At 43.0% G+C, this 23,926-nt stretch overlaps 1 protein-coding gene across 3 annotated transcripts in view; it reads left to right on the plus strand.

The window, feature by feature from the left end:
* Nucleotides 1-23,926, plus strand: part of RASGRF2 (Ras protein specific guanine nucleotide releasing factor 2) — a 2,380,666-nt gene that overhangs the window by 2,166,167 nt on the left and 190,573 nt on the right. For all 3 annotated transcript variants that reach the window (XM_069627555.1, XM_069627554.1, XM_069627556.1), the window contains exon 23: nucleotides 2,096-2,293. In XM_069627555.1, coding sequence (XP_069483656.1) covers nucleotides 2,096-2,293 — 198 coding nt within the window. The remainder of the gene's footprint in view (nucleotides 1-2,095; nucleotides 2,294-23,926) is intronic.

The raw sequence follows: 23,926 nt of genomic DNA on the forward strand, positions 1-23,926 counted from the left end.
AGCATGGAAATGTATGTGCACAGGCAGTGTGAACATATGTTTATGATGGCATATATTGTGGGGAAAGACATCATAAACATGCACTGGGAAATGCTCCTGTGCACTGTTGGTGACTTGCAAATATGAGATTCGTTTCAGGAATTACCCTAGAAAATGGATTGCAAACTGTCTGGCTTTTCAACCAACTTTTCACAGACATTATTCTGTATTGCACAATTTTAAACTATCATTAAAAACCAGACTTTATTGGCTTAGGCTCCCTCTCTACGCTCGGTTGCTCTTGCAAATTTGTGGCAAATATTTATGCCCCACCAATTAAAAGATTCACCAACCGCCAGTGGCAGTGTGAAAACAATCCTAAAGTGGGTTCTTAGAACCTGCTTAATTTTTGGGAGATCACGCTGTGAAGTTTGGATTTCTCTTATGTGCCATATTCGTACGGCAAGGCTGAAGTGTCGTGTTTGTCGGTGAAAGCTAGACAAAGCGGATGCTCCAGGTGAGCTACTTCTTTAGTCAACTTGTTTGTTTTATTTTTCTCAGGCCAATCATTTTATGCAAGAACACTCAGTTTTGAAGTTACTGTGGCCGAGATCTTCCCATATCCATGTAAAATAGTTAGTATTCTATCATATTTGTATGTATATCACTTCATGACTGACTGCTGATATCTCCTGCTTGTAAGGGCTGTAAAAATAGGTGTTATTAGTACGAAATGTAATAGTATTTAGTGTATTAATCTTAAAAAGATGAAGGAAGGGCTCAGTCCTGCTGAAATATAAACATGTAAAGTGAAGGCTGGCACTTGTCAAAGATGAGCTTTTCACTCACTCACTGAGCAATCCAATGATGACACATAATGCTGTTTAATCAATTGTGCAGTTAAAAATATTTATCAGGATATCTACAATCACCCTCTCCTGTTCACACCAGGACTTTTTAAAATGAAATATAGCACTACTATTATCAGGTTTACTAGTGGGCTATGACATGACATTATTTGGTATTTTCTGAAATGTCAGTCACTTCAGGTCATGACATAAGGGTTAAATGTAATTTCATGTGATGTCACCAGGGTGAAAGGATATATGACATCACTTCCTGTGATGTGATTGGATGTGTGATGTCACTTCCGCTACTTCTGGCATTTTGGTCAATTGACATCCCTGTTAGTGAGGAGAGCAGAGGTGTCATATATAGCAGATCACAACATGACACAGTGAGGCATGAAAAATGCATGGCAGTCATCACAAAGCATTAGAAGACCTAGAAACAAATTAAAAAGGTGCTCTAAGGCAAAACAACCTAGAGCTCCCCCAGCACACATGCCATTGGCCACTTGCAGACGGGTTCCATTTCACTTTTTCACATTGCCACTGTCAGACCCTGTCTTTCTTTCTCTCTGCCAACCTCTCTTTCTATTTCTCTAATATATATTTTGTATCCTGTGTGCCACAAAGCACCTGGGAATTGGCAGATGAGGAAAGCGGGTTGTCTTGAGGTGCCACTCATTACCATAATCTAAGTCTTAAGGGAGGCACGAACCTGTGATTAAATAACAACTATTTGAGATATGAAGACCCCAGACACGCATTTCTACTTCTTTAGTATATAGGTTGGCAGGCTCAGCACTATCTCAGTCCTCTCAGGTGAGGTGCTCAGTGAGTAGCTGGGACTTTTGCCCGCCCATGCAATGGACAGTGCTTTTCAGGTGATTGGGGCAGTGGCCAGAATTCTTGTGTCTCCGACAAGCCTCCAATTCCTTTCACACAGTGCACACAGTGGCAGGCCAAAATAGGTCCTTGCAGGTGAAAACATGTCTGGGTAAGTCTTCCACCTGCAGTGGATGTCTAAATATTACTATTTTATGGAATTCTATTCCATACATTGACCATGCCAGGTGAGCTTCCATGAGTGTTGACCATGGTGTGGTTGATTTCTCCTCTGGCATGGAGACTACCCAGCGAAATACTTTGCACAACTAACAAGGTTACCACATGCTGGTTTTCTCGAACAAGAACATTTTAACCACTTCTGTGTGCCTTTCATCCCTTCCAGTCTCTTCACTTTTTCTCCCCTGTGTTTCTCTTTTGCGCAGATGAGTAATCTTGTTGCCTCGCAAATACTGGGCCACGATGAAGTCTTGTGCCGTGCCACTTCTGTGGAGAAATGGGTTGTGGTAGCAGATATTTGTCGCTGTATGCACAACTACAATGGGGTCCTGGAAATCACATCTGCCTTAAACAGAAGTGCTATCTACAGGCTGAAGAAAACCTGGGCTAAGGTGTCTAAACAAGTAAGAACATGATTTGTATACCTGTGAAAGCATAGTGCTTCTGTTAAAATAATGATAAAAAAAGGCCAGTGCTGGCCCACATGGATGACGTATCCATAGACTAGAACCTTCACTTTTTATTTAATTCATGATATATATTTCCTACTGACCATTTCCGGAAAAACGGACCTGCAATGTTAAATTATGCAATCAGAAATGAAATGGAGGCATGACTAAGACACTGTGCAGTTACCTCTGTATGGTCAACACCAAATGTTCCTAGAGTCTTAGGAATGTTTTTAACAGTTGTTGAAACTATTTTTCCCTAGTAGTCAGTTGTGGTAGATTGTGCTGTTTTGCAAAGTGTAGCCCTGCACTATGCCAGCAAGGTTACTTGTGCCCTCGATAAAACTGAGAAATAAAGAAAGAAGTATGTGAGTTTTATGAATGCAGAAATGATGTGGAGAAGTGGAACTTGGGGCTGAGCCGCGGACATCCTGATCTAGGGGAGAAGGGATGTATGTGGGTTTCACCATATATCCATATCTGCCTCTATTGTCTTGTATCACTGTTATTTCCACTGATTGCTTTTATAACTGAAAATACTCTTTATTGTATACCCGTATTGTATTTAGTGTGAGTTGTTAAAGTAATGGCCACCACAAAGCTACTTTGTTCGTGTCAATGTTACATGTCATTTGCAAAGTGACAATCTGTCATTGGTATGGCGTCAGGGTGCTGAAATGAAATGGTTAATATCCTAAACCGCTATCACATATGCTAGCTAGCCCACAGTGTATTCCAAATATCTCTGCCTGCCTGGTGGCACAAAGAAGGCAAGTACATTAGACAGTGGGGGTCATTACAAGTTTGGAGGCAGCCATGGCGCTATTAGCGCCATGGCTGCCTCCAAACCCGGGTCCGGGTCCAGGTCCGGTCTGGCTGAATGGGGACTTACCGGGTCATTCCGACCTTGGAGGACCTGGTAAGTCCCCATTCAGTAAACCATTCCCCTGAGAATGGGGAAGGCGCTAATAACGGGCCCGCAAATTGCGGGCCCGTTATGAGCTCGAAGGTCCCTTAAGGGGACCCGCAGAGAACGGCTGGTCAGACCAGCCGTTCCTGCTGGGACCTGCTAAGGGACCTCGGAATAGGGCGGTAAGGGTTTACCGGAACCAGCATCCTTATCGGTGCCTGTAAACCCTTACCGCCCCACTCTGAATGACCCCCAGTGTCTCTCGGTGTCCTCCACTGGCTACCTAGTGCCTCTAGTAACCTGTTAAAGCAGCTCTGCACGGTTTGTTGTTTAGTGCATTAGCTAATCTGCGGGGTCATATTACTAGATTCAGGAGCTTGTTTTCAGCGCGCAGATTGTGGGCTGTGTTCCTCCATCATCTATAGAAAATACACAGACACATCTATAAAGACCTATGGAATATCATTCCCCAAAAACTGAGACTGGAACTCGGCCAGCACAAACTCAGAAGAGCTTTGAAAACTCTCCTTTACTGCAGAGCTAATTGCTTTTCTGGCCCCCTATCTACGTATCCAGACTGCCCCTTTTCCCTCTTGGTGCTTCAGAGTGAGTTTGATATGTAAATCTTGCATGCCACAAGAAATTGAATGACTAGACAATGAATATAAAATATCAATATATTCAAATGAGCATGCAAAGTAGGTAAAATGATTTCCATGTGTTCTGCTCAACTTTGGACTTTGCTTCTTAAGCTATTGTATACATTGGCAACCATATTGGATCCCACAGAACTTTAATACCCTGAATTTGCCACTATGCACATATGTAAATGTCTTTCAGGCTATACGTGCGAGAATGTTGAAATCAGCCGGATTGTGTCAGGTGACTTTACTAGCTGGTTTGATGTCATTGAGGACCAAAGAGCGGTCTTTGGTCAATTATGAATCTGATATCCTGAAGGCCCTCGCTTGAATTTTCCCACAATACACCCCCGGGAGCATGGACCTATTGACCTGCCGGAATTCAATATATTATCTGAGCAACCATGCCAATTCCATTGTCATCTAATTAAGACAACACCTCTTGATGCCAGATACCAGCCTCGGCCGTATCTAATTCCAACTGCTTGCTTGTACTAGTGACAGCAGAAATCACCCTTTACATTCAAGATGCCACCTGAATTTTTTCTGGTCCACCAAGCCCCTACACCAATTGTCCACCTGTATACTACTACCTGAGTCCTGACGACAGTTCGGCACCCACAGAAACCTTGCATCATCATCGCAGCACCTGTGGTCTTCCATTATTTATCCGAACCAGAAACACCCAATAAATGTGTCGACAATGATTACGTGCCGCTATCGATAAAGCAGTACATGAAATTGCACTTGGTTGTTACTAACCCATCATTTTTTCACTTGGTTTCCTTTGTATTTCTATAATATTTATGTTGTTTAGGAAATTTGCCTAATTTTTAATTGTTGAGTCACCGATTAAACTTTGTTTTACGACACAGTTTTCCCTCTTGTGATCCTTGGACTAGCATATATGTAAGCTATCCTCACTGCAGTGCAGGTGCACCTCCTGTGATCTATGAAACGGGTGGCCGTTGACTCTAGTCTTTACTCTGATACTTCATAATAGGACTACAGAGGCCTGCATTTTGCAGTTTGCAGTGTTCACTATCTATGTTTTTTGTTTTGCTAGTACATTGGCTTCCTTCCCTGAAAGGGCCTCCATAGCAGTTAACAGACATTGTTTACGCAGCGAGAAGGTGCTGTTCCAAGGTCAAGGTCATTGGCTCACAGCAGGGACTTTGAGAACAAAAATCTAATGTACTTCATTGCAACATGGAAAAGCAAATCTCGCGGCTTGCATTTCACTAAAAATAAAAGTGTTTACATTGTGCTGTGCAATATAGCAAGGAGGTTTTCATCGCATAGTGTAGAAGGACTGATATGCGACCCAGATCGCAGCCCAACAACCATGAGGCATAGATCAGGCAGTGGAGGCTTCACATGAATCATGGGAATAAGAGTGAAGAGACAAAAGAGCATGTAAAACATTGCAGAATTCTTATTTGCTGAAATGTGTTCACTTAGAAAATTCACCAATTACTAAATGTTAAAACATAAACATTTCTTCTTGAGGTGAGCCAGCTGCAGCAGGTACTGGTCAGCAGACAACCTTCAGCCGCTGATGATCGCTGATGAACCAGGAATGAGTAGATGTTAGCCACACCAACAGTTCCAAACAGTTTTCTTATGTTATTCAGTATACAGTTATGGTGCAAGGACAAGTTCACAGCTACTTGACACGATGAAACAAAAGTGACAAACAGGATCAGGATGAACCCAGCTACAACGATGTAGAGCACAGGTGTGATCCCCGTGCCTAAGATTCCAAAGAAGTCCAAAAACTATCTCAACGGATTGAAGGAAGCAACTGCATTCTTCAGCCAGTAGATGGAGCACAGGAAGAAGCTCCCATTTGTTGGAGTGGAGCTTTGCACCAGGGCATGAATTTCCTTTGGCCATTCAGGTATTATTGCAGTAGGTCTTTGGCCAACTTCAGTGCTCGGTTTGATACTTCTGCGAAAGTCACTGTGGCGCTAGTGCTGTGTGTTTCCACATTCAGGAGATCTGCCAGTCTCAGTGTTACTTGTGGAAACTTCAGCTTCACCTCAGGCCAGTCAAATTGCACTGCCTCAGTCCGTACTGGTGGATGTAGAATATAACAGTGACAGTTCACCACGTTTGAGACATTGATCAAGCTGGTAATCCCCGCAGGAATATCACATCATGAAGCATTAAACTGCACAATGTAGGATCCATTCAGTAGTAGTGGAGCTTTGCTACTGCAGGGTCACTTTTTGAATTGCACTCAGCATGCACTTGGTTGAGCTTGAATACTGCTCACTCGGGCTGATTTTGATGAATGTCCTGGCATCATATAGGGGGTGTTCCCACACAGTTCCTCACCATACAGTTGCACATTAGAGATCACATGATTCACGCAGGCATGGGTTAAGTGCACCTCAAAGAGAGTTAGTATGAACTGCTTCTGTATTGACAGATAGTGGTGACCCGCTGTTCACTTTTTACTCGACGGTTCACAATTAATTTCCGAGAATGGACTTGGGTGGAGAATGGGTTGAGAGAACATGGTAAGGAAACAGTGCTGGAGCCAATCCAATGATCAGACCATGATCTTGTTATAATAAAAATTGGGAATAGGGCAGCATATAAGGACGGGGGTGGATTTTCAACAGCTTCCTCTGAAAAGATGAAGAGGTAGCGTATGGACTGCTGACTTACATCAATGAATACTTTGAATTCAATGGCAATGGGGCGGTGGTGTTGGAGGGCTTTAAAGCAACAATAGGGGGAAACTTATCAGGATAAATGCACAAAACAATCAAAAGCGACAGAGGGAAGAAAGGGGGATGAGGGACAAAATAGAGGCTCTTCTACCAGGTGGAACGAGTAAACATTATATCTCTACCACGATTTCTAAAAACATCAGACTCGACAAATCCCAACTGAAGGCATTACTGATATAATACAGAGCAGAAATTGCTTTTTTAAAAACAGAAATACTACGAAAAAGGGTAAAGAGCTGATAAGATACCGGCCTGGAAGTCAACGGAAAAAGGAAAATCTAAAATGGTTTTAGCAATGCATCCAGCTAATACCAGGGAGGTGTATGACACTGAAAGCATTGGGAACGAGTTTCAAAAATATTATGAAGCATTATATAAAGCAGAATATGAGGGAGACAAATCCCATATAACACAGTTCCTTGATGATTTGTCATTGCCAAGCATAACAACTGAGACTTCGGACACTATAGGAGCCCCTATTTCAGAGGAAGAAGTCATCCGGTCCATATAAAACATGAAAGCGGGTACCACCCCAGTGGAGGATGAATTCTCAGTCTGTTTCTATAAAATGTACCAGTTTGCATTGGCCTCGTTCTTGACTAGAGTTTATAACACAGTCTTAGAAGGGAGAAACCTACCGGAATCCAGGCTGCGAGCAATCATAGTTGTAATACACAAAGAAGGGAAAGATCCTAAACTCTGCTCTTCTTATAGACCCATCTCCTTCCTTAATACTGATTTCACAATTCTGGCTAAACTACTGGGAAATCGCCTTGATAGGGTTCTCCCCATCTTAAGTCACAGAGATCATGTAGGGTTTATAAAGGAGCGACAAGGATTGGATAGCATCAGAAAAATTATAGATCTATTACACCTTGCATAGGAGCAGGACCTGGACACTGCCCTGCTCTCACTACAGAAGGTATTTGATAGAGTTGAGTGGCAGTCCATGAGTAAGGTGTTAGAGAAATTTGGTTTAGAGCTGAACTTTTGTAAATGGATAGCCGTACTATACTATCCCCTACAGCTAGGGTCCAGGTAAAATGAAGATTAACAGATCCATTTGAACTATGTAGAGGTACAAGACAGGGCTGTCCCCTGCCACCATTGCTGTATGCCCTGACCATGGAACCTCTGTTGATAGTGTTCAGGGCGAACACTAAAAGACATAGCATGCAGTGAAGTGGAATGTAAACTATCCCTCTATGCAGACGTTGTCCTGGGATACTTGGGTGAAATTCAGAATTCCCTCCCGCAATTATTTTCACAGATCACCACTTTTGGTACATTCTCAGGTCTAAAGATCATTGTTACCAAATCAAGTGTCATGCCGATAAAACAGCAGGGGCCTACTCTAGGGAAAAATATTAAGTTGCTAGGGATGCGGGCAGAGGAAACAGCGATCACTTACCTGGGGATTTATGTCCCCAGGATGTTGGGAAATGTATGAGACCTTAATTAAAACCCCCTCCTGGAGATGCTGAAGAACGACTTAAGGAGATGGACACTCTCATTCTCTCTTGGTATGGGAGGATGACCTCAGTTAAAATGAATGGTCTTCCCCATTTTTTAAACTTGTTCCCAGTGATCCTGACTATGCTCCCAGAGAGCTTCTTCAAGGATCTGGGTTATATGATTAGTAAATGTATGTGGCAGGGCAAAAGGCAGAGGATTAAAAAATCAACATTATCCCTCCCAAAAGAATATGGGGATTTGCCTTCCAGAACGTCCAACAGTACAATAAAATCAGCAAACTAAGAGTGTATTTGGAACATTTGAGAGACGGATATAGTACATACTGGACGTACCTAGAAGACACAGTGACTATTCTAAAAAAAGTGAGAGAGTTGCTATGGGCACTGATAAAATCACTTCCGGTTGGAATACGGACCCACCCATCCTTACAAGTTTTGTTCTTAACTTGGAAAAAACATGGGTTAAAAGAGGTTATCCTCCTGGCCCTCGCCACTGAGCTTGCTTTGGTGAGCACCCATTGATTTTGGCCGACAAGGGTCCCGATGGGCTGATACCGGTCGTGAAAGAATAGGACAACTATTCGTCAAGTTGTGAGGGGTCAGAAATGAGAGACAGACACAAAGTTGCAATGTTTTCTACATTAAACATTTTATTAAAATAAAAGGGTTTGGATAAAGGCCTTTCTGTCCCTATCCTAATGAGTTTCCCTACCTATGAAGCCAAAACTAAAGATCAGTCTAAGGGCCTCATTACACGGATGGCGGAGAACCATGGCGCTATTAGTGCCATGGTTCATGCCGGTAAAATACCGGCACCGCCTTGGCGGAAAGGGGAATTACCGCCCCATTCCAAGGTTGGCGGGGCGGTAATTCCCCCTTCCACCATTGCCATTCCCCATTCCCATTTTTGGCCCATAGGGCTCAATGGGAATGGGGAAGGCGCTAATTACGGTACTGCAAATTGCGGTACCGTAATTAGCTCCCTGGGTCCCTTTGCGGGTTGGTTTTTAACGGCTGCAAAAAGCAGGCGTTAAATCCCCCAACCCGCAAAGGGACCTCGTAGTAAGGCTGTAAGGATTTACCGGTACCGGTATTTTACCGGTACCGGTAAATCCTTACCGCCATCCGTGTAATGAGGCCCTTAGTGTTGTCGTCAAAAGTAGACAAACGGTTCTTTTGTCCAAAACATACGTGATCCTCACACTAAAAATGAACAACAAAATGTGCAAGGTAAATGTCTCTGCTTTTTAAATTCAGCAAAAAGTGTGCAACAACCAAATACAACAAAACAAGTCTTGTATCCAGGGGATAATTCCCTTCCCCTGAACTGTTTCAGGTGGAATAATGAAAGTGTTCAGTACAAGCAATAGTTCTTTAAGAGTGGTAGACATGTCTCTTTCGCATAACACTTCCTTAGGATGATGAAAATTGTCTTTTTCCAAACAATGGTGTTTTAAGGATGGCAAAGTATCTCTTAGCAACTTAAGAAATGTTTTAACACTGTCTTACTTACGGGTGATAGCTCAGCTGCAACATGCTCGCCTTGGATGCAAGACGACACAGAGCAACCCAGGTTCGATCCCCGGGTCCGCGCTTATAAACTTCTGGGTATTATGCACGTTATAAATAAACTGTCATATCATATCACAACACCTTCTTATGAATGACAAAGGGTATATTTTCCAAGTAGTGGTGATTTTTATAAGAATGGCAAAAGGTGTCTCTTCTACTCAGCACTTTATTAAAGACGGTCTCCTGGAATATTCTCTTGCCAGGAACCCTTTTTACAATGTCCTTTCCTTTCAAACAACTTATATAGATGGTCTCCTAGTATACTCTCCTGCCGGAAACCCATTCCAAAATGCCTTTTCTCTTTACAAACTCTAGATGGATTTCCTGGTGTACTGCCCTGCCAGGAATACCCGCTGGGCCTGGTAGTTTCCCTGGTATACTGTCCTGCCAGTAATCTTTCCCCGAAGGCTCACTACCTGATGCACTTCATTCACCAAGTCTTCTAACAATCTTTCAGTTCTCTTTCTCTTTAAGTATAACAGTTGTATTCCTTCACTGTTTATACTTGATTAGCTCCAGATATCACGTGTTCCAACTTCCCCCATGTCGGCATCCCTTATATGGAGACCTGTTCAAGTTTTGATTGGTATCTTCATTGTTAGCACTTGTGGATACTTGTTCCAATCTTCCCTATATTGACTTTTCATATATGAAGATTTATACAGGTCTTGCCTTTCAATTGATTCATTATAGTTCATCTGATCACAACAACATTTACTCCAGCTTTCTCCATATCAACATCTCATATATGGAGACTTGTGTAAATTCAGTTATTCTATGTCACTTGATTGATATTTAAAGCAAGTTCCCATTTGTTTGTAAGTCTGATGGCACACCCCAGTGCTTCCAATGCTCTTGGGCAGATTCACTGGTGTTTGTTGGTGTGCCCGACCTGTGGCGTATGGCTGCAGCGATATTCGTGCCTCAGGGAAGCCTTCCCTGCTTTGCAGACCCTCTTGCAGTTCTCCTGTTTGCTTCTCCGTCCTCTGACATTGGAACCTCTGTCTTTCAGCATAGCAAGCTGCATGATTTTCTTAGCTTTCTTGCGGTTTTAAGCATATGTACATGTGTAAACTGGTCGACTATCTTCATCGTGCTCATAGCTTAACATTCTTACATTTGACATCACCCTTTCACTTTGGGTTCATGATATCCTTTATTCATGGCGTTTCATCTCTTTTTATCATGCTCAGGTCATCCTATCTTCTATATGTGAGTCAGTCCAGGTTCTTGTGACGTCACCATTCGACTTCCATTAAGACATTTTGGGTTTCTTACGGGGAAAGTACTCAAACCATCTTCATTTCATTTTATTTGTTGATATGGCCTTCTCAATGGATTCCTTGCTGTCCATGGTTTCCTTGGTATCGGTACTTCAATAGGTACTGTTCTTCTGATAGGCACTGGACAGAGCCCCATTACGGCTCTCTGCCGGTTCATTTGCTCATCATACGTCACATATTTTGGTGTGAACGTTCCTGGTACTTCAAAACGTATGGTTGGAGTGTGGGCTGTACCTGGGACCGCCTCTGCACTCCCCCCTCTGGGCGATTCATCGACCACTTTCACCTCTTTCTTCAGCTCTCCCAGTTTCTCTTTTGCTTCATTGCTTGAGTCCATTCTTTCTTCATCTTCTGGGTCTATACATGATGGTCTGAAGAAATGTCTCTTTGGGGTCCATATCTTTATTACTGCTTTCAAGCTTCCTGCTGTTTTTAAGTGTTTGTCTTTGTTCCACGTCATCAGTTGACACTGTCCATTCGGGCTGCAGTTAACCCATCTTCCCACATCATTTCTATGTTTCTTGGGATGAAGGAACTTTGTTCCTTCTGGTGCATGAATGCTGGCCTTCACAAAGTCTCCTATTTCCTCATCAGTCACGTCTTTGGGCTTCCATCCTGGCTTGACATCAATCGCGATCTTCATCTCTATGGCTTTTTTTGCAGTTTTCTGGCACTGAGAGATTATTATCTTGATAACACAGAATCCTAGTAGTATCATCACTAACTGGGCTCCTAGGAATTTGAATGCATCTGCAGAACCCATGAGAATAGTGATCCAAGCCAAGTCTACTTCGTCAGTTTCATCAGTCATTTGATTCTGTAGTTTCGTCAGCATACCTATGGCTTCTGTTAGAGTTCCATTTTCTTCATCGTGAGAAGGTATAAATGTGCAACATGATTCTCCAATTGTTGCACAAACACCTCCATCCATAGCTGTGATCATGTCAAGGAAGAGTCATCAATCAAACTGCCCTTAACTCCTCCTTTATGGCGTTGAATCCTTTTATGGTTGGTTAAATGTAATCAGTGAACTGCGCCAATTAGCAATAATACAGTAACAGTTGAGTTATATTTTTAATTCCATTCCACAGCCTGACACGTGTTTCGAGCAAAGCTCTTTTTCAAAGGCTGTACATAGTTGCAAATATACAAACAATAGCATGTTCATTATTGTATTTACATCATATCAATTGGGCAAACACCAAGGGGTTACAAGGGGAAATTGGCCAAAAAATGAATGTGTATTACATAACAACAAAGTTGACATCATGACATTAAATGATAGTGAAACATTTTTCATGCAGTCAATTACCGTTTGATAAAAGGATCCATTCGGTTCCAAAACCAATAAAAGGGATGACAAAACAACATGGTAAGAAAATAAGTGTGTGCGGTGATCAAACAACCATAGATGAATTAATATACCAAATCAACTAAATTGGTCAAAACTGGCTAAATATATTTACCAATGAGCCTTGTCCAAGAAGAATCACAAAGATTATCTATTGCCATATCTGTTACGTCCAAAGCCAACCAAATTTCACAACATTTAATATGAAAAGTAATTACCTTAATATTACTTGCTATTGCAATGACCATTAGAGGAATTCTGCAGTAATCCACGTACGAAAGGGAATTGTTGCCCGTAAAAATGCCCAATTCAGGATGAACCACGTATCCATTGTCAGTAGATGATTGGACAGTTAACAAGAGAGAAAAAGAGGAAACAAGCTCAGAATTAGGTGAAAGCGCCTGATTGAAACACAGGGACCATATCAAAAGAACAAGTAGACCGCTTACAAGCCTTCCGGCAACAACAGTATCCAAGGGAGAGCGCGCGCGCGTGGTGCTACTCGTGTAGTTAAGAAAGAAACCTAGATCGCGTAGACATCAACATGACAGAGCATCCAGCGGCGGCCATATTGGGTGAGGGAGAGGACCGGCTGCAGTCAAGTGACATGCTCCTGAGCCATAATTAAACACCTTAGGATCCACCAATAAATTATAAGAATGAGGCGGTTATGTTAGTGCTTTTACATGCATAATTTAGGTGTTGATACGAATTAAAATTAAAATTAACGCACCGGAAGTAGTGAGTCCAGGTTATGTGCTAAACACACAAACCTATTGGTGCTACTAAGCCTGAATGACCACTTAAGACTACAATTTAATTGAAAAAATGATCCAATTCATCTGGCACAATTACTTATATTGTTGTGGTGATAAGAACAATAAATCTTAGCGGTCTAAAAAGATATGTTATCATAGGTTGTGTAATCAACCGCACACACCCATTAATACATCACGGGGCATACTCACAATCAGATTAGCTCCCTTTTCGATCAGAAAATAAAATAAAAATGAATAGCATAAAGAGCACGGTAGTCAAGTGTATGGTTGTGTTGATAGTCTGTAGTAATTCCCATCTGGTTATCTGCAACCATTTAGTATTTGCTCCAACTTGAAGATTGTCATGAACACTGATGAGGTGAGGCTAAACAGCCTGTGTTCATATGGGATTGCATGAAAAGCTTCTTCTGATTTGGCAGAAAAGTAAGTCTCTCTTTTCATTCGGGTTATTAGTTCCACAGATCTCTTCCTCCTCAGGTGAGCATCTGCTTTTGGAAAAATGTCAATATTCAGGTCACTCTTCGGGATCACCAATGCTGGAACGTAGACATTCACTATTGTGCATATACCGCCCCAGTTATTTGGCAGTGTGATGTATGCTCTGCATCCACATGCCCAATAATAATCCATAATTACTGCAGTACCTTGTATCATTCCTGGAGCATCAAAGACTCGTCCACAGTTCTGATTCTCTCCCATCTTTCTAGTGCCATTATTACTGAAGCACAGTTTTAGGCTTTCCAGTGGCACTATCTGCAAGGGTCCTCCCCTGTCTTTGAACCATCTCAGCAGTTTTGCAAGCTTCGGCCATAATGTCTTGCATATCTTCTGCAAATTCTCAATTGCTTCATTGCAGGCTCCAGTGACCATCCATGCTCTGCAGATCATTACTCCTTTCTTGAATCTGTCTGGTGAAAGCACTGTTCCCCAAATCTGCATTTGGCCTCTGTTTTTCCAACTTCTAGCCTCTTCTGGCGTTTTCCCTTGGACATTTAGCTTCTTGTTCACTTCCCATCTGATTTCAGATCATTTTACTCCAGGTTTCTCGTACCTGATCACATGATTCTTGGTATGAGCTCTGTTTCTTGTCTTTGTGTCTTGAACATAATCATCTTCATCAGGATCAGTTGATTTGGTTGCCCATTTCAATGAGGCATCACTTCCCATGAACTGGCCTCTGGTCTTGCACATTGCTACGTGTGAGAGACAGTGTGCTGTCTGGACGTCAATTTCTACAGCTACGAAGATCTTGGACTTCCCCGTGCTATACGGTAGGAGTGCACAAAACAAAGCATTCCCCTTCTGAACTCCGTCTTCCCACTTCTTTCATGTGCTGTTACCAGATGTTGTTTCCCAAATGTGCTGTGCTGTCCAAGTAATCGTTTAGTTGACTGTCGCCTCCGTGCATGCTTCTCTTAATCCTTAAGGTTTTCATGTAGTTAGCTATAACTTCATCTCTGAATGCATCTGTATGGCTCCTTCTTGTTAGAGGATTCTCAGGTATCCTGGTCCATGATGCGGGTATCTTCATCTGTGCCAGTTGAGTGGAGGAAAGTCTGGCGATTCTTTCTATTTCCTCTTGCCTCTTCCTGGCTCTGGCTACTGCTGAGCAAACCGATTCTGCTCTCAGCTGTGTTTGAGAAATTTTCTGTGAGCTTGTTTTTTCCTCCATCTGTGTCGCATCAGGGGTGTTCACTAATGTTATTTCGGTTGGTTTCTTCTCCAACTCCTCTTGCATTCCTTCTCTTTTGGTCAAAAGTGTCCATATCCACTCCGTCATTGGGCTAGTATATGGCTGTATTGTAGAACTTGTACTTGTCCCCTTCACTGGAACATATGTGCTTGTCAATGGTGTCTCTGCTTGTTTATTCTCCAGCTCCTTTCTTTGCTTCAGGAGTTCAGCTTTTTCCATTTGTCTTTTCACTTCACTTTTAGTTTAACTTCTCATAGTAGGCAGTCTCTTCTTCTTCCATGCTTTGGATTGTGGTTCTGCAGTTACTGACACGAGGCCTGGTGTGTGTGCATTCAATGTTTGCATGCATGTGGTTGTCAGTAACCTTTTTACATTCACACACTGCCGACCCTGTCTCCGGCTTTTCATTTTGCTTGTTACCATACATATATGTGTGCTACTGTTGATCACATCCATTTCAAGTTCACTCACTCCTTTATCAGGCCTCCTAGGGACTTGAATCACTATAAAGGGTCTGGGTGCTTTCGTGGGTGTCATACGTACATCATTAGGCGGATGCACTGGAACTGAAACGTTTTGTGCACCAATAAAAAATGCAGTTCTAACTGTCAGTGACAGTAAAACAATGATGAATATAATACATAAATACATTATACTCTTGTAGGTCATTCGGCAGCATTTACTTCCAGACAAAATACGAACGTCTCTCCTCCTGCGGGAGGACATGGTAGCTGCTCTGAATCCCCATCTCGATCATCTGTTAAAAATACTAACTTTTGATACACTCTTAACCACTATTATTTCTGGATTCTGCTGGTTCTGCTTGTGAGTTGCAGGTACTAAACAATTGTCTCTCTTTGCCTAAACAATGGATTATTGTCTCTGGATACAGTTTTATTTTTCTAAATGTCAAAATCAGGTGATAATTCGGTAAGTCTCTTTACTGTGCATGTTCAAAATACACAAGCTTCCAGTCGATGCCTCTGATCTGCTTCATTCCCAAAGACATGTTGTCCTTGTCAGTATAACAGAAGTTGAATCTCCTTCAATTCTCTCTCTCGATCTGTCCTTCGGTGGAAAGTTTAAAATCTTCTCAGATAGTTCTGTTGATGGTTGGAAAGTTCTACTTGCATCGCGATACCATGCAAGAGCATGCTCATCTGTGTGGAATTTGCTGGGTCTCTGATGAATGTGAGGATGTCAACCTCGACAGGTCTCCCCACAAGCTCTGGAAAATCCTTGATTAGGCGAAAGAAAACATTACTCGCCAACCTGCTTGCTGTCTTCTGGTGACAGGGACATTTGTCCTGCCCTTGCTGAGGTTTGGGACTGTTGGCTTTCACTCACTGTGAACAGTTTCTACAATTTCGGTGTGCGTGAAACGCAACTTGTATGGTAATTACGTTCAGAATCATACTTAGATGTTCTGTGTTTGCTGTATCTCGAAGAAATGTCAATATGTCTGTAGTTCTTCCGACAAGATCTGGGCAGTCTTCAATTAGGCGAAAGAACAGTACGCTGATAAGCCTATTCGCTTCTTCCTCCGCTTGGGACATTTGGTGTCTCCTCGCTGTATTCTGGAGGCAGGATGAACTGCTCGGTAATCACAGTGAGCAACCTCCTTATAGTCTTTTCGTTTTCAGGATCTTGAAGAGAGTCAGTAACACTGGTGAGCCTCTCCACCAATGAGGGGTATGATCTCAGTACTAGCTCGAAGTATATTAATACATCTTTAGTGATGTCATTACTGTGGGACACCATAAGTCAGTCCGAACAAAGTGTCTGTGTTGAAAGAGCCTGGATACGGTATTTTCTTCCAATGTATATGTCCTCGATCGAAATTTGGCATATTCTTTTCTTAATCAAGGCTTCGGTGGGTCTCAGTCCAAAGTTCAAAGTTGACAGATTATGTTGTGGCTTCCACATGCACCTTTCTTCTTCACCCTGCAACTAGGATGCACAGAGTGTCCTTTTTTATGTCCTTATCCTCTTTTTATTTTGTTTTGCTCAGCAAAATGTCCAAAATGAAGCCACAACTTTTGCACAAAAGTTCTTTGTCTTTGCTTTGCTGCTGCACATGTGTCCTCCTTCCTCATCATGGATCTCGTCTGCGCATGCTGTGGTTCTTCCCCGTCATCCGTAGTCTCTTCGTGCTGAGGTGCAGGCAGGGGGCCTTCTCCGTTGTATGGCTTGCTGTCACCCAAAAAGATCCAAGCTCTCCTTCCTTGTAGCTTTACTGCAGAGGGAGTAGAGTCTTCCACTGTAAAGGGACCGTTAAACCTTGGCTCGTCCTACTTTTTTCTCGTGTGGTTCTTTACCTGGACGGTGTCTTCAGGGAACAAGGATGGTACACGTAATCCTTGAGATGTGTCGGCAGTAGTATCTCCTTCTGTATTCCATGCTGCCCTGCACCCTTTTCGTCGTGGCCTGAAATTAAAGTAAGGCAAGATATCATGAAATTCAAGTAATTTTGCATTTCAGACCCGAAGATTTCTCCTGTTGACTGGGCATCACATCTAGCTCTGTCTCGGGGTGACAGGGGAGTGACAGGGGAGTGCGCATTCTTCTTCCTGTGGCTATTTCGTGCACGTAAGGTGGTGGTCAGAACCAGACTGGTTTCTGAGTGCATACAGTGCCAACAGAGGGTATTGTAACCATCCCTTTCTTAGAGTAAGCTTCAACTTGGCTATCCTCTCCTTTAATAAGCCATTGAGCTTCTCACATATATTCTGTTACCTTGTGGATGATACGCTGATGAGAACTTGTGCTTTATACCAAGCAACAAGCTAATCTGTTCAAAAACTTAATTTACAAAGTGAGTCCCGTTATCTGATCTCATGACTTTGCATACTCCGCACTTGGGAAATACCTCTCTCACTACAAATGTGGCTGCACAGGTAGAGTCTGGGTGTGTACATGGACCTGCTTTTATCCATCTAGAGAATGGACACACCACAACAGTTAGATACCTGTACCCGTTACATACTTGAATCAGATCAACGTAATCGACATGCAAGTGCTGAAAAGGTCCATTGGGCCTTAGGATGGCTCCTCTAATTACTTTTAGTGTGTGCCCAGCTGTGAAATGTTGGCAAATTATACATTTCACCAGAAAAATGCAACATGCTCTGCTAAGTTCGGTATGAACCAGTCTTCAGCGATGGTTGCTGCTAGATTCTCCTTTGTCATGTGTGCTGGATAGTGTAACTGCTCCAGCGCTATTTTTCCCAGGGCTATAGGCATTACTGGTTTAGCAGTGCTGTCTTGTCGCCACAAGTTTTCGGAGGGGTTTAAAGAACACCCTTGCCGTTTCAATAAATTCTTCTCCTCCTGTGGTGCCTCCCCTTGGAGTTCCATTAACTGTGTTTGTCCTATATTATTGTAGCTTTCAGGTTCACTCCGAGTGACAATCATTTTCTCATTTATGTTAGTGACTTCCACATCCATGATCGTCTCGCTCTTGGATGCCATACGCTTGGCTTCCGGGTCTGCTGCTTGATTTCCTCATGAAATAAAAGCTGTAGTGCCTTAATCAGTCTATCCAATAGGGCTGCGTGCTGTACTGGCGTGCCATCACTCGGAGGTAGCCCCTCCTTTTCCAGCGTGCTAAGCCTGCGTGCACTGTAGACGTCACATAGGCGGAGTCACTGTACACTGTCCCTTCCTGGTTTGCGTGATTCTCAATCATGAGTATCAACGCCAATAATTCTGCAGCTTGTGCTGAATAGTGAGATGTATTTGTGCACTAAGAAGCACTCGAAATTCTCCATTTGCTGTGTGCTTCATCACAGCAACGCCTGTATATCTTTGCCCATTGATTTGATCGATTCTCGAAGAACCGTCAATGAAGACAATTTCTCCTTCTGCCAATGCATTTTCCTCTACTCTGGGAATTTCATCATAGAATTCTTCATAATGTGCACAGTCATGTATTGGCTCTCCTTAAGTGACTGGCTCTGCTATGAACATAGCTGGGTTCACTATCTTGCATCGGACTATCTTAATAGATGGATTTGATATGATCACTTCATAAGCAGAAGCTCTCTGAGATGTCAGTGTGCCTTTCGGTTTCTCTAGAATAGAAAATATCTAGAGCATCCCGTCACAATGGTAGTAGCCTTTTCAATGGCGAACGCCGCAGCAGCTAAACTTTGTTCGCACAGGAAATGTCCCCTCACCACTGGGTCCAAGTTTCCACTAGAATATGCCAGGGGCTTGTATCCCAGTGTGGTTCTCTGTGTGAGTACTTCCGTCATAACGCTGCTATTCGTTTGTGAGAACAGGTAGAATTCCTCTGTATAATTGGCAAACCCTAAAACTGGTGCCATGCAAATGGTTCTTTTGAGTTCGGCAAATCCTTCCTCCATGGTCTCAGACCATTCAATCTTTTCTTTCATCACTTGTGCCTTCTTTAGGGCCTGAAGCAACGGCTTGGTGTATGAGCTGTAGTCGAAGACCCATGCCCTGACATAATTGCAAAGGCCTAAGAAGCTCTGCATCTGCTTTACCGTGTGTGGCTTGGCTGTGTTCCGTATGGCTTCAGCTCTTTCTGGGGCAACTCTTTTCCCCTCATGTGAGATCAGCTGACCTATGTATAGCACTTCTTGTTAACAATATTGTAACTTCTCTTTGTCAACCATATATCCTTTTTCAGCCAATATAGTCAATAGCTGAACAGAATTGTGTCTGCGTTTCTCCTCTGTCATGCTGCAAATTAAGATGTCATCCACATATTGTAGGACAACACTTTCTAATGCAATATTGCTTAGGTCCATCTGCAGGACTTTGTTAAAGATAGAAGGAGACTCACAGTACCCCTGGGGTAACCTCGTGCTTTTTAGACGCATTTGTCTGAACATAAATGATGTCAGATCTTGTGAGTCTTTGTGCAATGGGATTGACAAAAAGGCATTTTTCAAGTCAATCACCATGAAATATTTCACCTCAACAGGTATATTATTTAGGATTGTAGCCGGGTTAAGGACTAAAGGAAACTCGGCCTCCACAATATCATTTATCTGCCTTAAATCTTGTACTAGCCTCCAAGACCCCCCTTTACTTTTTTTCACGGGGTACACTGACGTGTTACATGGTGACTCTGACATCACTAAGATGCCCTGATCCATCATGGCAGAAATTGTCTTAAAAATTCCTTCATCGGCCTCCCTGGACATGGGGTATTGCCGTGCATTTGGTAGAATTGCTCCTGGCTTCAGTTTAATTTTCACCTCTCCGACGCCTTTCAATAATCCTACGTCATAGGGGCCTGTGGGCCACACTGAGACAGGCACCTGGGCCATGTCATTCTCCGAAATATTCAGGATGTCATCCTCGAAATATTCAGGATGTTCTGTGCTAACATCATTCTCTGAGGCACTTCTCTTTTGATCATTTTCACCCAAAAGGTGAGGTTCACCTCAACTGCTGTTTCTCCCCGTCTGCTTACTCATCAAACAGATCATCATCAGTGATGTCAGTCAATCTGTATCCTTCTTCAATGGCGATTACTGTGCACCATTGTCAGCCTTCATCATCAAAACCATCGATCAAAGCCATTTTCCCTCGTATCGCGGCTGTGTGTATCATTAAAGGAAATACTTGTCCCTTTACCTCGTGCATAGGTATTCTTGGACTGAACAGAAATTCATCTGGGGTCCTCATGGTTTTCTCAGCAAGGCCTGGCAGCCCTGCCATTAATATGCGTACTCCATATGCAAATATTTCTGGCTCTAATGGCATAGCCCTCATAGCAGTGTGCCCTGCTTATGCTCTAATCATTTTGCATACGTTCAAATAGTGCATTCCTGGAGTTGAACATACTATGCCCTCCTCTGTGAATGAGATTGTCATGTTTAATTTCATCATTAAATCTCGACCCAAGATGTTTACTGGTGTTTGTCGTGAATATAACAGCAGTACATTCATATCACATTCTCCTATAGAGACTGGAAGTGCATTTGTAAAAGCAACACGACTTGTAGCTCCTGTGAAACTCTGAGTATTTATAGTATCGCCGGACAAGGAAAATTAGCCTTCACGTATACACGAACGTGTTGCACCCATGTCAACTAAGAAGGAATGTTCTTTATCCCCTATAACGACATCCACCCTTGGTACCTGGTGAGGGTCTGGTGTCACTGATAGGATAGAACACATAAGGGTTCCCAGTGAGCAGTCCTAGTCCATATATAATTTTGTCCCACCCTGTGTGAATGGACTTCCCCCATCACCAGTGTTATTCCTCATTCCAGGGTTCACAGCCTGTCCCGTACTGACTGTCTGTGGCAGTTGTATCTGTGACTGTTGAGACTGTCCCTGTGGAAAATTCACCAAATTCTGAGGTTGCAAACCTTGCTGTGCTCCTGGCATTTGTTGTTGCACTGTGTAATTCTGTGCAACTTCATTTCCTCCCTGCTGTAAAAACACAGGTGGATTTACCATACCTGCTCCTGTTCCTTGGCCGTTTTGCATCATGCCTTGATTTCTGCATGTGCGTGCTAGATGCCCTGTCATCCCACACAACCAACATACTGGCGGTGGTCTGATCATTTGCCCATTTGACATATCTTGATTGCCATTTTGCATGTTTTGAAAGCCTCCTTGATTATTCTGGAAAACTCTCTGATTACTCTGCCATCCTCTTCCTCTGAACCCTCTTCCCCTGGGGTAAAACCCAGTATTGCCCTGATTATTCTGCTGTGGATTATTGGCTTGTTGCATGCTCGAACTGTCTGCGCTAGTTATCGTTGCCCCTTCAAGGGCGTATTTTGACAATTATTTCTGTACTAATTTTGCCTCTTCACCCTTTCATGCAGCTTCTTTTTTGCAATTCTTTTCTTGCAGTAACCTGCAATAGTGCGCGATGGTCAACTGTATTTCAGACCACAGTTTAGCCTCGATCCGTACCAATTTCTTGAGCTGTTTCTGTATCGAATCTGGCAGCCCTTGACATAATATAAGATAGAACACGGTTTTAGATTTCCCCCAAGATTCCCACGTCTCGAGTACCGATGCGTCTTGGAAATTCTGGATGTAAAGCAACGGGTCTTCCGACTCCTTCATCTTACGTGTGATTATAGCTCCCATGTCGGAAGTGTCTGGATATAGCAATCTTAATGCTTTCCATACCGCAGCTCTGCAATTGTTAAATGGAGCTCCGTCATGCGCGGTATTATCTGTGGTCACATCAGGGTAACCTGCCTGTGTCCACACATCATCTGCTCTATCACCAAGTATAGCGATTAAGAGACCTTTGATATCTCCTATGGCTAACGTGTTCCCTCCTGTCATTTTTCCTAGCTCGTGTATCCATTTTCCGGCTCCCGAGGTCAACATTGGAAGCTTATTTTTCAGATTTTCTCGATCCATGTGTGGCCATGAAATATACTGCAGACTTGCTCCACCTTTCTTGAGCAACGGAAATTGGGAAGCATAGTCCTCTCTTTCCTCTCTCATTGTTCTTCTGCCTATTGCAGGAGTAATACTCCCACATCGCCACCTACCGGGCAATGTCCTTAACCGGCTCACATAGGGTGGTGGAGACACCCCCCTCTGACCGTAAGATACTTCTTTGCGTCGGTCTGACTGTGTGGCTGCCTCTGCCCTTGGTGCTGATCCATTATCCCTTTCCCTCCTGAGAATCGCCTTTCGCGTCTCCTCTCTTCCTCCTTTTCCTCCTGCTCCTCTCTTTCAACATCAGACATTGTCTGCCCCCAACTTGTGCAACGTCTTGCATCATCTTTGTTCCTACTTATTTCCAACCTATCTAGAGACAGTTCTCTATTTCCACTACTTTGGGAGACGTCCTAAGTGTTGTAAAGCTGAGTGCTCTCCAGGTGCTTATCTTCCCCCTCCCCTTGGGGTACTTGTTCTAGCCCCATTTCATCATATATTCTATCGATCGTCTCACCGACGCTTCTGGTGTCGAGGTCATCTTCGATATTCACCCTAGACGTGCCTGTTACTGAATTGTACTCAGGAAAGAATTCTTCTATATCTTCCCAGTCTACTATTGGCTCAGGTTTTTTAACCTCCCTCTCCAGATATTCAAGATCGCATGCTCTCTGTCTTCGCTTGCGTTCTACATCGTCATCAAATTCTCTCAGTTTCCTCGCTTCTTCTCTGACCCTATCTTCTTCCTCTATCTTTGCATCTCTACGTTCATTTGCCCTCCGAATTTTCTCATCCCTTCGTCTCTTTAATCTTTTCTCCCGTATCCTTTGTTCTTCTTCTATCCTTCGCTGCTCCTGCCTGTCTTGATCATTGACTACCTTCTGTTTACGATCGAGTTGCCTTTCTTGCTCTTCGCGGTATAACTGTTCTCATCTCTGCCTATCTCTTTTCTTTATTCTTTCGTCTCTCAATCCGTTTTCCTTTTCCTTCTGCTTTCTCTGTACATCGTCTAACTTCTCTTTTTGTTTCACGTCATCAATGCCTTTGCCATTGAGTTTCAATAGGATCTGCCCTCCCATCCATTCATTCTGTGTGAATGCTATCTCATCAGTTCTATTCTCGCTTCCTTTCCATCTTTTGCCTTCTCTCTCTGTATCGAGAGATGCACTTGCTTGTGTCTGGTCTTTTCTCTCATTCTCGTGTCTCTCCTTATCCCTCGGGACTTTGGAGGTGATATCTCTAGCTTTATCTTTATCTAGATTTTCGTCACTACTTTGCGTAGGTGACTCATACGCCGGTTTGCTATATCCTGTAGCTGCTTTAAGTTCTCTTAACAGTTATAACCCTTCGTCCTTACTGTTTTCAATTTTCATTTCAGATGGGGCGGGTGGCGCTCAGGGCGTCTCACCCCCCTCTGTGCATACGTTAAGTATCCAGTCTAATGGCGGTTCCTCCTCTTTATCTTGTTGGTACATTTTCCACAACTCTAGTCCAGCTAGGTGTTTGTCTAACTTTTTGCCCGTGTATGTGGCGTGCAAGTATGTCGTCATGTGTTGCAAGACCATTTTAGATAACTATCCACCCTGTGGCCATGGCATAAACATTTTGTTTGTGGTTCCTTTAACCCACTCTGCACTATACTTTTTCAGCTTAGGTGCATGTTTTGGCAACTGTTTGCACAGGTGTACTAATGGAGTCATATCTTCCATGCTCAAATCCGTTCACTTTCTCTTTATATATCACTTGTTAAC

The sequence above is a fragment of the Ambystoma mexicanum genome, chromosome 6p (genome assembly GCF_040938575.1).
Source record: "Ambystoma mexicanum isolate Mex_15411 chromosome 6p, UKY_AmexF1_1, whole genome shotgun sequence".
Classification (NCBI taxonomy): domain Eukaryota; kingdom Metazoa; phylum Chordata; class Amphibia; order Caudata; family Ambystomatidae; genus Ambystoma; species Ambystoma mexicanum.